This window comes from Anneissia japonica, unplaced genomic scaffold (assembly GCF_011630105.1).
Source record: "Anneissia japonica isolate Jap-2015-1 unplaced genomic scaffold, ASM1163010v1 scaffold585_len4108843_cov191, whole genome shotgun sequence".
Lineage (NCBI taxonomy): Eukaryota > Metazoa > Echinodermata > Crinoidea > Comatulida > Comatulidae > Anneissia > Anneissia japonica.
In genome coordinates this window covers 1221169-1236663 of record NW_022716829.1, presented here as the reverse complement: position 1 = coordinate 1236663, position 15495 = coordinate 1221169, and the positions used below count along the sequence as shown (strand labels likewise).

The following is a 15495-nucleotide window of genomic DNA, read 5'->3' as shown; positions in this document are numbered from 1 at the left end:
AGATGTGTATAAGAGACAAGACAGCATGACATTATATCAATGTAATACCCTTTTTAATTGAAACTTGGATTAACAGTGCATTATGAGGCACCATAAAACTTTACGATTTTCTTTCTAGGAAAAGTCAGCATGCAGGAGGCTGCCAAGTTTAAACATTTACACGTTGTGGGAATGGTGAGTATTTCTGTATTTCAGTTTGTGTCACATTATAGTATGGTTGGAAAGCTTAGTCACAGTAGGCCTTAAAGAAGTACCAAAGTAAGAACCAACAGATGTGGAAATAGTGAAATTCTACAGTAACTAAATGCAAGCTACAGTATGGCGAGATTTTTTATACTTTGTTTAGTGAAGCCTCTGACTGTCAGCAATGGTGATTTTGAATAAAAATAAAATGTTGTTTTTGGCCACTTAATGCACCTTTTGCTACAAAAAAATAATTTAGCTAAACAAGAAAATTTTTTTTTTTTCTGCTCTATGACGGTCTTTAAACAAGTTTGCTAAACAAGGTATTCAAAATGTCTCGCCTATGCTATGCTCAAGTTCAATTATGTTGGAGTACAGGCTTAATAAACAGCTGGATATGCCTCTGTGTAAGCTTAATTTACAGCTGCAAGTTCTATCTGCAGGCCTAACTCAACAGATGGAAAATTCACAAAAACTGCAAGCAGCAGCAAGAGGGATTTAGCGATGATTGTTTACAGGCGGTCACGTGACCTAACTTGGGTATACATGAAAAACATTACAGTGCAATAGCATTGGAAAAGATGTTATGGTTGCGAAAGAGAGCAGCTTAGCTCAGTCGGCTAATCTGGTGGTAGCCGCTGTGTGTGCGCTGAACCGTGGAAATCTCTAGGTCCCCGGTTCAATTCCCATCGCTGCCTCTCCTTGTGTTTCAGCTAGAGGGCTGAAATACAAGTTACTAGCGCACCGTCTTTCGGATGAGACGTTTAAGCCGTTGGTCCCGTTTGCATTACGGCCCATGTGCACGTTAAAGAACGCAGTCCACTCTTCGGAAAAGAGTAGGGGATTGTCTCCCGGTGTACTGCCCAATCACCACCAGAAGGACCCCACTGGAAATAAGTATTCTTCTAGACTTTCGTGGGCTATCCTTGGTGTTTACACCAAATAAATCCAATCCAATCCAAACAACCACCCACTGTTAACGTGAGAAGTAAATGGCTAGGAAAGGCAATACTTTCGTTTAAAATAGTGTTTATTTACTTATCCTAGCATTTTCCTTGGATTGTATGCTTTGAAATTTAAATGATCCTTCATAAACCTTAGCTGGCCCTAACATCGCAGCGTAGTTCGCGGGTTGAATGCCATTGATGTGCAGGGGCCTAGGCCTAATATTTGTCAAAAAATCTCAATGTTCTGGCTAGTATCCTTTACAGCATTAGCAAACCATTAAGGCAAAATTCTTAAGTTTAATTTCCAATCAATTTGGTATAGTTTACTGGGAATTATGATGGTCTTTACAGCAATAAACAAGGGATGGCCGCGATAGCAATCTCCATGTAAAACACCGCTGTGTCAGTGGATTTTTTATATCCAACACCGAAGTTCAGTAACATGATGCCCATCGCTAAATCCCTCTATTTTAAAGTTTCAGTTGATATTTATGCTTTCAATGGGGTCTAAAACAGAACGTCCGGGGGAATATATATATTGTCTTATTATTTTGATTATTCTTAGGTTGGATCGATTGATAATGATTTTTGTGGGACTGACATGACCATTGGCACTGACACTGCTTTACATAGGATCATTGAGGCAGTTGATGCAATCAGCACTACTGCTCAGAGGTAAGGATTAATGACAGTAATAATAATTATGATGTCATCACTTTCATTTGCACATCATTTTTGTATCCCCAATCAAGCACTAATTCGATGTAGTTCCTCCAATTGTTCCCGTCTTGTGTGCAAAAAGGTCAATTAACGCTGAGGTTTTACATCGTGATGTATATATTGTTGCTAACCTAGATCTGAACACACACAACGGACCTAGCACATCATGCTCAACAACAAAACACGAATGAAGCCGAGACCACCAATCTAGGCAAGGCCTAAAAAGGCATATGGTAATGAGATAACCAGGCAATTAACTTATAAATAGACTGAAAAGAGAAGGCAATGCTTAAATAATTCATAATAGTGTTTACAATACAGTTTAATCTACAGTATTAAGCTAATGTCTAATGGTGGTTAGGCCTACGTAGACTTCAACAACAACATATTGCGAAGAGTGTCAGAGCATGTACTACTGTTAGTAAATTATTCTCATACTTGCAGCTAATGCACACGCTCAGTTAACATAATTGATCAGTAAGAAACCTGTCACAGCAACCTGGCAGTTTGACTGAATATAAATACAATTATATGAAACAGGGTGACTCATTTATAAAACGATTATAGTCAAGTTATTTCAGACACTGATAGCGGCAGATTGGCGCAGCGGTTGAGGTTCGGGCTTTCAATCGTAAGGTCGGGGTTTCGAGTCTCTGCTGTGCAGATTCGCTTGTGTCCTTGGGCAAGGCACTTTAGCTACATTGCTTCAGTCCACCCCACTGTATCAATGGGTACTAGCAAACTGCTGGGGACTAACCTGCGACGGACTAGTGTCCCATCCAGGGGGAGTACAACTCTCATCCGCTTCACACTACAGAAACTGGGGATAAGCTCCAGCCCTATGAGCCCTTGTGGCTCGGAAAGGATTTAGTAATATTTCAGACACTATAGAAAATAGGAGCCTGTTAACTGCCAGGCCTTTTTTTAGGTTCCTTCCTATGTGCCAGAACAAGTATACATGTAAAAACATACTTTTTTGAAATTCTATCTAGTCATATACATCATCAAAATGGTGTGTCTAATAAATTGGCGGGAAAATATTAGGGGACAATTGAACTGGTTGCTGGCACTGAGACAGGATTTTTTATTTTGCAAATTGCGAGTTTTCTCGTCCGCTTTTTGCATGGGTTGGTATATGTTCAGAGGGTGCCCCCGCTTGTGCAATTGAGTGTACTGCTGGCAAGATAACACAACAAGCATACATCCATTATTTGTATGTTATCGTCTAGGTGTATCTTCCCCGAACTACAAGCCGTCAAGTCAGTGTTTTTCCAATGTATAATAGAGAAGAAATAAATGCTAGAATGTTACCCTGATTTTGACTAGCGCCCTCAGCAACACACTATGGACGAGTATACTCATCGCTTGCAACCAGCGTGTTAATAGGATTTTCTTCAAAAATTGCCTGAAGCTGAAATAATGGCTCCTTCGGCTTCTATTTTCTATTGGGTTCTCAGAACTTGACTATAATTGCATGCTAGTACTCATAGCTCACCAGTATCCATTTAAGGGAAAGCTGTAAGGAATGTTGACTTCACAAGTGCATATTTAAAGACATCAGACGCTGTGCTCTTTGAAGTTCAGCCTTTAATCCATTCAACAAATTGGGGGCAAAATTTCCGATTAACTTATTGGCAAACCTAAGATTAATCACAACCTGTAGAATATGGCATTATGTAGGCTGGGGATTAGTTGTTGAAGTAATGGTAATGATGATAATAATAATAATTAATATGTTGATGATGTGAATTGCTGATAATTAAATAATGACGACAACAATTAGTCACATAGTACAATTGAACTTTTTTGCTGTTTGTAGACAAAACATTTGTTTATTTATCCGTGAACTAGAAAATTATTTAATGTGTGTATGTATTGCAGTCATCAGAGAACTTTCATCCTAGAAGTGATGGGTCGCCATTGTGGATACCTTGCTCTAGTTGCAGGGTTGGCTAGTGGTGCTGATTGGATATTCATTCCAGAAAAACCGGCAATGGAAGGCTGGGAAGACGTTTTATGCAATAAACTCTATGAGGTTAGTGAGCATCTTATTTTTCAGTTTATTTATGTTTAAAAAAATTACAGAATTACAGTGAGCACAACACTTGATATATACCGTATACATAGGTCCTTAGTATTTGATTTGTTTGATTATTTGTACTAATTGCATTACAATAACCATGGCCATGGCATGATTTTGACCATATTTTTAGGGAATGCTAATTCTATATCACAGAATCAGTATTTTTGTAGTTACTTCTTACATCGCAAGAGCTAGCAGAACTTTGCATTTCTGCTATGGCACAGACTTTGCTTTATCTGTGCTATAGGTCTAGGCCAAGAAGTAGGACATTTGCAACAACATCTTAACAACGGAATGGTCTATTAACAGATAGGCCAAGAACAATAGGAAACCAAGAAGAGCATGGTCAAAAACAAAATAGACTAACTCAATAAAGATATACTATATCTCTTAAAATTATGAAAAACTATTTAAAAATGAAATTCATTTAAAACATGTTTTTTCAAGGTATTTGCCATCATTTGTAGATTTATGGTTGTAATTTTAACTAAACTTTCAGACTCGCGGATATGGTCAGCGTTTGAACATCTTGATCCTTGCAGAGGGTGCTATTGATCTGAAAGGTCATCCAATAACTGCCCAGTATGTTAAAGAGGTCAGTAATTTGCAGACATACCAATTAACAGTATATGAATTATGGTATTGGTAGAGAAAATTAACATTCAATCCAAATTCACAAAATTAATTAGTATGTAATATTTTATTTTTAAAAAAATTGCTTATCAATCTATTCATCTATTCTTCATTTCCATTCTGCCATTTATGTGCTAATCCTCAGCTTATCAGAGCTTATAGTAATTGACCCTCAAGAAAAACACCCTTTTTATTTTGAACACATGCCATTCATCCAATCTACATATCCCATTCAACCATCCTATCCATTCATTTCAGACGCCTGTCTAACCACCCATTTGACCATCCATCCACCCGTTTTTCCATCCACCAGTCCATCCATCCACGTGTCCATCCATCTAATCATTTGTCCATCCGTCCACCCATCAATCAGTCTATCCATCCATTCATCCATCCATCTTTCCATCCCTTTGTTCATCCAGCTGTTTGTCCGTCCATCAATCCATCCATGTAGATTTATCAATCCATCCCACATTTCTGTCCCATCTATCTCATTTATCTCACAAATTCTATCCTTCCTTTTCATTCATACCATCTATCCATTTACCATCCATCTATCCTTACAACAATGTATCAATCTTTTCCCATTCATCCACTATAATCATCCCTGCGGTGAAAATGTCATTCTTTCTTAGTTTCCAAAATAGTAACATTGATAAATATATAATCTACAATATTTCAGTTGCTTTTCTTTTCAGTTAATTGTTCAACGACTGAAGTTTGATACAAGAATAACCGTCCTTGGGCACGTGCAGAGGGGAGGCAGTCCATCTGCATTTGATAGAATTCTGGTAAGGGGGTGAATTGAAGCTGTAGTTTAGATGTGGTGAAGATATTTTTTTGGTGATATATTCTGGAAAAATCCTCAAAAATGCAAATGAAACATTCTATGATTCATTTAAAGCGTTTCAAATAAATTATATAGACAGATCTATAAATACAATTTTGTTTTCTCATTTAGAGAATGTTTTTTATGGAAATTGTTAAAATGTATACCAGTCATTTAAAAGTATATTCAAAGAATATATAAGTAACATTTGATATTATTTGTGCAATGCTAGTGGAATGTAATTTAAATTTGATTAATGTGTAAGTATTTTAACTTCCTCTGTCTCTGGTGCTGCATTGTCACTGTGGTTGTTCTGCCAAATAATTACATCGATAATAACTGCATATTTCTTATAAGAACTAATAATCAAAATTAATTAGTCATCATATTTAAATTATGGACTATATTATTATAATTATTATTATTATTATTATTATTATTATTATTATTATTATTGTTATTACAGTAAACACATTTATCAATAATTTTATGTTGCATATAATTATTAATCCATGACATAAATATTTTATTTTTATACTTTGAATATTTATATACTATGTTTAATCTGTAAGTTTAATATTTTTACAATCCTTTTCTTTTAATTTTATTGTTTAACTCATATCTAAATTGAATTTAATATTTTGGCTCTCTTTTGCATGTAATGTCTTTTTTTGATTATACTATATTCTTTATAATCTTGATGTAAATAATTATTAATTTTATGAATGCAAATTTTATTTTATATATTGTATATAGTATTGATGAGATAATAATTTTGTAGTAATTGAATTTTAATGTTTCTTAAATTGAATGTTTATTTTTCTAAAATGTAATTTGATGTTTTTATCCATTTCTTTGATTTTGTGTATGTTATTGTTGTATTTATATATATAACTATTGTAAAATACCATTGCCATTCGCCCCTTCTGCAAGAATGTATTTTTATTTGAATTTAATTAAATATGTGTGGTAAATACATTGAAATTTATCAATGTAGTGATGATGACGAAAATTTAAATGATGAAGCATACACAATGAAATGTATTTTTTTGTGATAGATATTTTTAACCGTAATTTTTTATTAATTGGCTTTCAGGGCTGTCGAATGGGAGCTGAAGCAGTGTTAGCACTTGCAGATGCTAAGCCCGAGAGTCCTGCATGTGTTGTGTCGCTCTATGGTAACAAAGCAGTCCGTGTACCTCTCATGTCTTGTGTAGAACAGGTATGTTAAAAATCATTTAGTTTTATGAGATTTATAAACAGAAAATTAGATTGTACCAGGAAAAAGTGCCCAATCTCAAACCCTGTTGAACCCACAAATGTGAAAACGCTCAGAATGTAATAACAACCACAAATGTGACAACACACCGCCCACAAATGTAAAAAACAGGGCCCACAAATATGATAACGATCATCGCCCACAAATGTGATAGCGTCCACAAATGTGACCTGTTGTTGAAATGTAATAATTTTCTTTTAACTACGAACGTGGAGCCAAGACTAAAAAACAACCCACGTGTCTTCAATTGGGCGATGGATTTTAGGCCTTGGCTGGCTAGCGTCAGTCCTTCCTACCTAGCTTACAAAACGACTAGGCCTAGCTAGACGAGAAAGACTAGCACACTCGTACGTATGCCTATTAAAAATAGTTATTGTACAAACAAATCTGTTTTACAAACAACCAGTTTCCTTGGTTTGACAACATACGTTAAATTTAGTTTCTGCTATAGCATGTTTCAGTCAAAGTTTTGACTTTCCAGGCGGTTTTTGAAGCAAAGAAATCTAGGCCTAGGTCGGCAGAAAATTGCTGTCCTGTGGCAATTCTGGCTAGGCAATATGGTCGGCAGTTGCCGATTGCCGACATGAACTTCATGGGCTAGATATACGAGCCGTGCGAACAACAAAAACAATGGGAGACCTATTTTCTAAACGCTGGGACGGGTTAAAGTTTGATCCGAGGTTATAGGAGAGGCTATGTATTTTTCGGAGAGAAAATTAACTTTTTACAACCAGCGGTTGTCGAAATACGGATGGAATTCACTTTCATCGTTTTTCAACACATTTGTCATTTCGTCAGTAACTATGATTATTGAAAAAAAATATGGCAACTATTTTGAATTTTTGAGCTTATTCGAGCGAATTTCATGAACGAGGGAAATTCAATAATTTTGCTTACAGTATTTGACCTTAAATAACCTGAAAACTGTCACATCTGGTACCGTAAGCTTCTCCATCAGTGCAAGGACTTATAACGAAGTTCACATTTGAAAAATAAGAACCAATTTTTACAGCATGCATAATGAGCATAATGATTTATTTTAAAAAATTATTAGTATTTGAGGTAAAATGAACCTTAACCCCTCCCAGACATTTAGAAAAGGGCTCACTGTTCGCACACTTCATAGATTAAGTGTCAGAAAATGTCATACTTCTGTCACAAAATGCATGGTTTGACCATTTTGGGGTCTTAGCTATTCCATTCAAAATTTAAAGAAAATTATTACATTTGTGGATGAAGATATCCTGTTTTGTCATTACATTTGTGGGCATTATCACATTTGTGGGCAATGATTGTTATTACATTTGCGGGTGCTGGTTGTTACATTTGTGAGCATTATTACATTTGTGGGCATTATTACATTTGTAGGCGGTGTGTTTTTAAGTACATTTGTGGTTGTTATTACATTTGTAGGCGTTTTCACATTTGTGGTTTCGAACAAACCCCCATCGTAAACCACAAGCTGTACCAATGTGCACATACTTCCATGCTAATTTTGGATTTGCTGGTTGGTAATTAGTGTGAAAGTAGACATTAATCTAAGCAATGGAACATACCAGTTACTAATATGAAAATATTGTGTATAAAAGCTTTTTTTAAACAAAGAGGGCAGTATTGATAATATTCATCAGAGAGAGCAGTTTAAGTTCCATGATTGTTGCATGTCTTTATATTTATTGGATTAGATTACTTTGGTGTGATACGCACGATGGATAAACCACGAAATGTCCGACTTTTTTTTTCCATTGGGTCCTTCTTGTGGTGAATTGGGCAGTACACAAGGAGACAATCCCCTACTCTTTCCTACTCTTTTCCATTGGGTCCTTCTTGTGGTGAATTGGGCAGTACACAAGGAGACAATCCCCTACTCTTTTCCATTGGGTCCTTCTTGTGGTGAATTGGGCAGTACACAAGGAGACAATCCCCTACTCTTTTCCATTGGGTCCTTCTTGTGGTGAATTGGGCAGTACACCAGGAGACAATCCCCTACTCTTTTCCAAGTCTACTGCGTTCTTTAATGTGCACATGAGCCATTTTGGACACAGGACCAACGGCTTAAACGTCTCATCCAAAAAAGATGGTGCACTTTTGAAACTTGCATTTCAGCCCTCCAGCTGAAACACAAGGAGAGCAGCGATGGGTGTTGAACCAGGGACCAGAAGATCTCCGCGGTTCAGTGCATGCACAGTGGCTACCACCAAGTTTAGCCTACTAAGCTAGATGCTCTCNCTTATATATATATATATATATATATATATATATATATATATATATATATATGTTGTTGTTCATAACTTTTGTACATTTTAAATAATTTTAATGTTTTACACTATGTATATGAACAAGGTTTTTTTGGATGAATAAATATTACTTTTTTTTTTTTTAAATTTTTGTTAAATTAAGTCAGTAAGCACATCTAGATAATAATAATGATTATTATTTTAATTTTGAAAATTCCAGTGGCTTTATTTATGCTAACTTATTGCAACAATGATTATGGAAATGGACTTGTATAACGCCATACATAATTAGGATTTGTCTCAAAGCGCTTACAGAATATGAAAAATAAAACTAACCTATGAACTATGCTCAAACTAATCAGAAACAATTTACCAAAGATTCAAGTTAAAAATGAACTAAGCCGTTCTCCAGCAATTTGAGACACAAGGCCAGCTAGAACAGTACTCACAGGTGCTCTAGTGATACATGTGACTAATCTCACCTATCATAAAGGAAGAAACAAAAACGCGAAAATAAAAAAAATAAAAAAACGAAAAGTAAACAAATATGATGATGATATAAATTATGATGAGTAAAACATTTATGTAGCATTATCGTGATTATGATATTTGTAATATTTTAGACGCAAGAGGTAGGGAAGGCTGTACAAGAACAAGAATTTGAGACTGCAGCTTCTCTTAGAGGAAAGTAAGTAGACTCAGTGGGAACATTAGATAATCTAAATTACCTGATATTATCATTAAAAAATAGAACATAAATGTCTAGGCTAGACCAATGATTGATCACCCTCTATCAGTCTGTACAGAACTTTCATTCTTCCCATCACATTTAAAGTGGCAGTTCTACATGTTATAATTCATCCTTCTAAGACCATTTAAAATGTAAATATCCTAAATATTGTAACTATTTTCTGAGACTGGCACCGAAGCCTGCCACTTAAGCCGAATACTCACTGCACCAGACAGTTGTCGTCGATTCTATAAAGAACGCAACGCGATTAGGCACACGCAACTGAACATTTTTCATGACGGTCCGTTCTGACACTGGCAATCAGAAGACGGCGTTGCATCATCTGGCGCTCACAGGGAGCAGAGTTGGATTTGTTGTATGAACGTTGTACGATGCATTGAGTACTCTGTTTCACTTGCAAAGTCTGCTGAGCTCTTTTATAGATTCACATGATATTAAAGTTACCAGGTGACCCAACTTTGAGCTTTGCTTAACTTGTTAACATGTGACTGCCAGACCTCTTTTTAAGGTTCCTTCCCAAGTTTACATTTACCAGCATAATTTTTTTGAAATTTTATCTAGTCATATATCATCAAAATTATGTGTCTAAAATAAATAAAGTGCGAGTTATCTCGTCCACTTTTTGCATGGGTTGGTATATGTTCAAAGGGCGCCCCCACTTGTGCTGCCCGGGTGTACTACCGACAACACAACAAACATGCATACATCATTTATACATTATTGTCTAGGTGTATAGCCCGAACTACTAGCTGTTGAGTCTGTGGTTCCACAATGTATAACAAAGAAGTTATAAACGCTAGAATGTTACCCCTATTTTGACGAGTACACTCGATCCTGGTGCCCTCAGCAACACCCTGTGGGCGAGTATACTCGTAACTGGCAGCCAACGTGTTAACACACCATTAAAAAAAATTATACTATTATATTTATTCACCTTTGGTGAATAAACATGAAACATAAATAAGATTACTAATGATATGTTCTTGCAGTATTGACTGTGTATTCTCATGGCTAATTCTTTGTGCTTTGAAAACTGCCTTTAATATTATCATGTTCGCCTGTGGTGGCCATTAACTCTAACGAGGACATGTGTTTTTTTAATTGGTCAATTAACTGCTTCCAGTTGACCTCTTCTCAATGCATACACAATGGATTGGGTCATGCAAAGCATATACTGTATTTTGCTTGTACTGCCTCACGAGGCAGAATTCGCACTGAAAATTACGTGCACACGAGTGGATTTCGTTGTCTGCACGCGAGGCTGGGAGCTGAGCCAAATTCCCTTGCGTTCATCAGGCTTAAATAGAACGACCATTACCTGATTGAGTTTGATAAATGTTGAAGATTACATACTGATAGCCTGAGATAAGTGAACAGCTGGGGAGGTGTTGTCTCTCTATGGATGATAAGATATTACCACAGATATAACCTGATGAAGACTGTTTCATCTTAAGTTTAAAAAAACAGAGTTTTTAAGATAAATTTAAATGTCATCACAGGCAGTTTGATTTGTTGATAATCCAGATGATAATGAGTCTGGCTTAAGTTTAAGCTCGGTAATGTTCTGGAGATGTGGTGACATGACGATAAACAGCTTGAGAAAAAAATCATCAATAGACTAAATTGTATAAGTCTGTAAATTCAAAACGATACTGTTTTTGCATTGTAAGCAGTCATCCCTCAATCCAATATAGTTGTTGCCAAATTTCTCAAAATGTATTGATTTGTAATTTTTTAAAACCTATTTTATAAATTTAAAGATTGAACAAATTTGTTCCTAACTATACTCTGGCCGATCAAATGGAGTGATAAGTGTAGGCATAGTAGTAACTAGGGGCCTCAGCAAGGTAGTCATACGAAATACGAAGAACTTTATTGCAATCTCTCATTCAAAATTGAAGTTTAACAAAAGGGGAGAAAAAACATTACAAAACAACATCACAAACCCACTAAACACATAAATAATCTACAATAAGGCATTACAATTAATTAGGCAACATTAATTAAAAATTCAAGTACAAAAATAAATAATTCGCTAATTAATTAAAATTTAAATGACATTTTATTTACAATTAAGTTAAAAAATTATTGCAACAGGTAATCTATAAAAAAATTTAGACAGACACCTAAACCAACCAAAAAAACTGACTCGCGAAAAATATAAGGAAAAACTCATTTAAAAAGACCTCGCCAGAGAGGAGGACCCCGGGTGTACAGGGACGACCTACCAGTTATTGAACAAACCAATATTTGTTATAAAATTCTTCAAACGCTTGGTTTTTATTCTAGGGAGAGAAAATTCACGTTGACATCTTAGGTTGTAATGCTTCTCCCTAGCTTTAGGCAAAAGATGATTTAGCCTATGCGTTGAGATTTTGAGCTTCTGGAAATAGTCCCTGCACAACCGGGTGCGCTTCTCTGACAATATAGGGATATTTAAAAAGGACCTTGCACATTCGTAACTAACGCCAGGTAAAATAACCCCTAAAGCCCTACTTTGGATTTGTTCAAGCTGTTTACTCTGTGTTTCAGTGATACAAGTTCACCAAACTGGAGTTGCGTAAAATAAAAAGAGCAACATAATAGCGAAACACACCCGGGACACATAGGCCAGATCTACGTAATCGTTTAAGGAAATACATTCTGGTATTAACCTTGGAAATCATAGTATCCACTTGCAATTGCCAAGACAGGTCACTCAAAATATTAAGACCTAAGAGTTTGCACGAATTAACGTTGTTAATTATACTGTTATTAATACTGAGAGGGTCAAAATTCGGATTTATTAGGTTTGCAGCTAATTAGCATTTCAACAGTTTTATTGGTATTGATAACCATATGATTATCAAGAGTCCAGTCAACTGCCATATCAAGAATTGACTGGAGCCCACTAGATCTGTCTCTGCCAACGCGCTCATAGACGGTAGTGTCATCCATATATTTGATGCACGACACTCCGGCCATGAGGTCATTGGCAAAGACAATGAAAAGTATGGGCCCCATCCAAGAGCCTTGTGGTATCCCCCCATTCAAGGAAACCAAACTAGAAAAAACAGATCCAAGCTTAATACGCTGCTTTCTGTCACAAAGGAAAGATGCCACCCAGGAAATTGAGGCAAAATCAACATCAAGTCGTCAATAAGGACATTGTAGTCCACCAGGTTTTTTACAATCAAGAAGGAGCACTCTGACCTCTTGGCGAACATCAGTAGATTTGTAGCATTCATGGAGAAAGTTAACTAATGCGTCAACCGTTGATACCCCTTTAGAGCACCCAAACTGGTTAAGGATGATTTTATCCTTAACTTGCTCCCATATTCTTTCAACAACTACCCTCTCTAAAATTTTAACTGTACATGATGTTAAGGAAATTGGCCGGAGGTCTTTTTCAACTGACCTAGGGGGTTTACACTTTGGAATCGGAACTACGTCCGCACACCTCCATATCTCTGGGATAAACCCCTCTCTTATACAACAGTTAAAAATTGAGCACAAGGGGTTGGCTAAAATATGAGAGAACTCTTTTAGGACCCAAGGGGGGATACAATAGTGATCAAAGTCCATTTACCTGAGACTACTTCAATTAAAATTGTTATGGTTACAGCAATTCACATTCCTTGAAATCAAGACTGGTATTGGCCTATGCTTATTCTTGCCGGCTCTACAACCCCTGGGTTTAGTCATGCAAACTATGTTCAGCCTTGCTAGTTAGCACAGCAATAAACTTTTTAATGTTTTATCCCACTTTTTGACGATTTAATGACTTGGTGATAGTGAGCAGACTGTGTATATTTAAACCAACATAACTATTACAATTACGATGACACAAACAGCCTTTGGTTGTATAGCAGTACCAGTGAAGATGGCCCTTGATGATTAAATTGTTTTGGCCTGTGTTTCTTGTGTTAAAATTTGGGGAGGTTTTTAAAACAATTAAACTCTAGAAAAACTGTGTCTTCTTTGAGTAGTCAAATCCTCACCATGTGCACTGAAGTTTATTCCAAATTGCAGTGATATATATCATGTATACAGTATTAGAATTTCAAGAATAATGCATTTTTCGTAAACACTTTTGTTGTCATTATGTTAAAGGAGTTTTGCAAACAACCTAAAAACCTACATCACGCTGAGTAAGAAGAAACCAAAGGAAGATGTGTGTAGTATCGATGGCAAAATATGCTCTGTAAGCAAATATATTGCATTAATAGAAATCCATGTCTTATTTCTAGTTTGAGTCTGGGAGGCCCATGAGATTTTGGTCCTAATGGTAGATTATGTGGATATATATATGATATTCTTGATGCTGTTATAATGTAAATTCATTTTTATGTACCCTGATGGGCAAGATGATCACTATGTATAAATTGTATGTGATATATTTTGAATTGTGAGAGAACATGTAGCTTAGTAGTGGTTCAGTTATACTTACCATCTAACCAAGTGTATTACTGTAGGTTCAAATCTTACCAAAGCCAGCATCTTTTCTTACATCCAGAGCCTTGTCCAGACTATCACATTTTATTTGAAGGAAACATGTGACATGCCTAAATATGGTCATGATGACATCACATCATGACCACCATATATGAGCATACAACAGATTTTTGTCCAAAAAAAAATTAATAAGTGTGGACAAAGTTTCCACAAGTTTCATAACTACACTTGGTTTAAATCTGAAGTTTGTCCTACAAGTTACGAGTTTCTCACTATTGAATGAAAACAGAATGAAATTAAATATTATATAATTGTATCTATGTGTGCAAGTGTACATACTCTATGTACATGCAACTGAATTGGATACATTTAGGCTGCTTTTATGAATCTATCACTCATTTGATGAAATTAAATTATTTCACCCTGATTTTGCCCCCTCACTGATTGTCCCCCTCACAACAGAGCAATTTCAACATTGCCTTGATGAACATTGGTGCACCAGCTGCTGGCATGAATGCCGCTGGACGTGGGTTTGTGAGGAGTTGTCTGCTGCAAGGGTATCGGGTTCTCGGTGTGGCTGATGGATTCACCGGTCTGTTAAATGATGACGTAAGTTGGAATACATTCACTATTAGGATGTACAAGATTGTAAACAATATAGTAGAATAGATTATGAATGATTTTATATAATTATATTTTTTGTCACTTTTTAAAAATTATTTTTCCAGGTGAAACCTTTAGGGTGGATGGATGTATCCTCCTGGATTTCTGAAGGAGGATCAAATCTGGGAACAAATAGGTAAGAATTACCCTACTATAAAAATAGTGCAGTCCAGTATTATAATTTCATATTGTAGTTTCTTATCACATAGAGCGGATAAAGAAAAATTCAACATGCCTCATAAAAGCGCAACCACTAACACCATGGTTATTATTAGTGGTGTTTTTTATTTACTTTACTTTGTTTTTAGGAACATACCAGATACAAACTTAAAAGAAGTGGCTGAAAAATTTCGACAACATAACATTCATGCACTGATGATCGTTGGAGGATTCGAGGTTTGTAAATATTAAAAATAGAAAAAGAAAGTATAGTTGACTTGACAATTATAAGATAGAATTATTATGATGCTATATAAGCTAAGGTGCCATACATTATTTTATTTAATTTATTTTTTATTTTATTTTACAAATCACGCCCAACAGCGGATAACCCGCCACTTACAATGTGGATTAAGAATAAAATATAAATATATGAATATATATAATTAATGTTAAAACTTAAAATTACAGAAATCAGAAAGAACATAACAAATAATGAATATCAGGTGAAAAAACCCCATAGAAACAAAAATAAAATCATCTTTATAAAAAAGCAAAGCATAAAAGCCATAAG

General features: G+C 35.6%; 1 protein-coding gene across 1 annotated transcript in view; it reads left to right on the top strand.

Annotated features, from left to right (window-relative positions):
* The window catches only part of LOC117109850 (ATP-dependent 6-phosphofructokinase, platelet type-like), a 22486-nt gene extending 7313 nt beyond the window's left edge, over positions 1–15173 (top strand). Inside the window, exons 6-16 of the mRNA XM_033252295.1 lie at positions 119–174; positions 1696–1805; positions 3732–3885; positions 4433–4528; positions 5265–5357; positions 6492–6617; positions 9538–9602; positions 13758–13848; positions 14562–14708; positions 14828–14898; positions 15071–15173. Coding sequence (XP_033108186.1) covers positions 119–174; positions 1696–1805; positions 3732–3885; positions 4433–4528; positions 5265–5357; positions 6492–6617; positions 9538–9602; positions 13758–13848; positions 14562–14708; positions 14828–14898; positions 15071–15173 — 1112 coding nt within the window. The remainder of the gene's footprint in view (positions 1–118; positions 175–1695; positions 1806–3731; positions 3886–4432; positions 4529–5264; positions 5358–6491; positions 6618–9537; positions 9603–13757; positions 13849–14561; positions 14709–14827; positions 14899–15070) is intronic.
* Positions 15174–15495: the final 322 nt, after the last annotated feature.